Source organism: Verticillium alfalfae, genomic scaffold (assembly GCF_000150825.1).
Source record: "Verticillium alfalfae VaMs.102 supercont1.11 genomic scaffold, whole genome shotgun sequence".
NCBI classification, from domain to species: Eukaryota; Fungi; Ascomycota; class Sordariomycetes; order Glomerellales; family Plectosphaerellaceae; genus Verticillium; species Verticillium alfalfae.
In genome coordinates, this window is record NW_003315028.1 from 264,694 (window position 1) to 265,681 (window position 988).

The following is a 988-nucleotide window of genomic DNA, read 5'->3' on the forward strand; positions in this document are numbered from 1 at the left end:
TATGGTTTTCAATTTCCACAAGTCGCCCAGCGGAAGGTTGTCTTCTTTGTCGGGGTTGGAGCAGAAGATGCCCATCAGTCTCCGCTTGAGCATATGACAAACACGCGGCCGCTTTCCTGTGTGCGAGGGCGTTGAACAAAGGGCGTGGGCCGGGGCCAGTTGGATGAGGGGCAACTGCGGTTGTGTATTGATATAGACACGATCGAGGCTATGCTTGCGATGTTTGCGGTCTCCAATGCCTTTGTAGGGTTGTGTCGAATGTCGCGGCTGCTGCCTTGGAGGGGTGGCTTGTGGATGCGCCTTCCACAGCAAGTGAAGCAGTCTGCAGAAGAGAGGAGAGCAATCTCAATGGATTGAGAACTGGGGTCGGGTCAAGGCGGGCACACATGAAGAGTGAGTGATGAACTGCCACAGGACCATAGGTCGATGCAGAAGCTGTACAAGCAGGTACGAGCATTGACGGGCCAGATGACAGAGGTCCCAGTTCAGGTCGGTCAGGTCGTCGCGACGCACGATCGCAAGGTGGGGTGAAATGAAGGTGAGGATGAGGTGAGCGAGAGCGCGTGCCGGTTCCCGCTGCTGTGAGCAGGCTGACCAGTTCGACCGCGGTACCTAAGTAGGCAAGACCAGGTAGTGATGGTACCTCCTGTACGCGGGTGGCACAGTCAACAGAATGTATACCCAAGCTCGCCCGGTTCAGAGCGGTGTTGCTTGACCAGCCAGCCTCATGACTTTGGGCTAAGCAGAAGGCTTTGGGCTAAGCAGAAGGATAGGTACCCAGCTCTACCTACGCCATCTGGGCAGGCCAAGTCATTTGGCGCGCTCTGGCAGCGGCTGAGCGGGTTGGGGGTTGGCTGGCTTCCTTACCCAGGTACCTGTCAAGGTACCTTTGAGTACATCTTGGTGACCTGGCCACCACGGCTACCCTGACAACCACAGCACGACACGCAGGGGTCCGATGGGGATCCTGTGCCACTCCAGACATAAG

General features: G+C 57.1%; 1 protein-coding gene across 1 annotated transcript in view; it reads right to left on the reverse strand.

Annotated features, from left to right (window-relative positions):
- VDBG_07914 (conserved hypothetical protein) overlaps window positions 1-796 on the reverse strand; it is a gene marked incomplete at both ends in the record, with an annotated part of 2,769 nt that extends 1,973 nt beyond the window's left edge. The window contains 2 exons of the mRNA XM_003001609.1: window positions 20-322; window positions 792-796. Coding sequence (XP_003001655.1) covers window positions 20-322; window positions 792-796 — 308 coding nt within the window. The remainder of the gene's footprint in view (window positions 1-19; window positions 323-791) is intronic.
- Window positions 797-988: the final 192 nt, after the last annotated feature.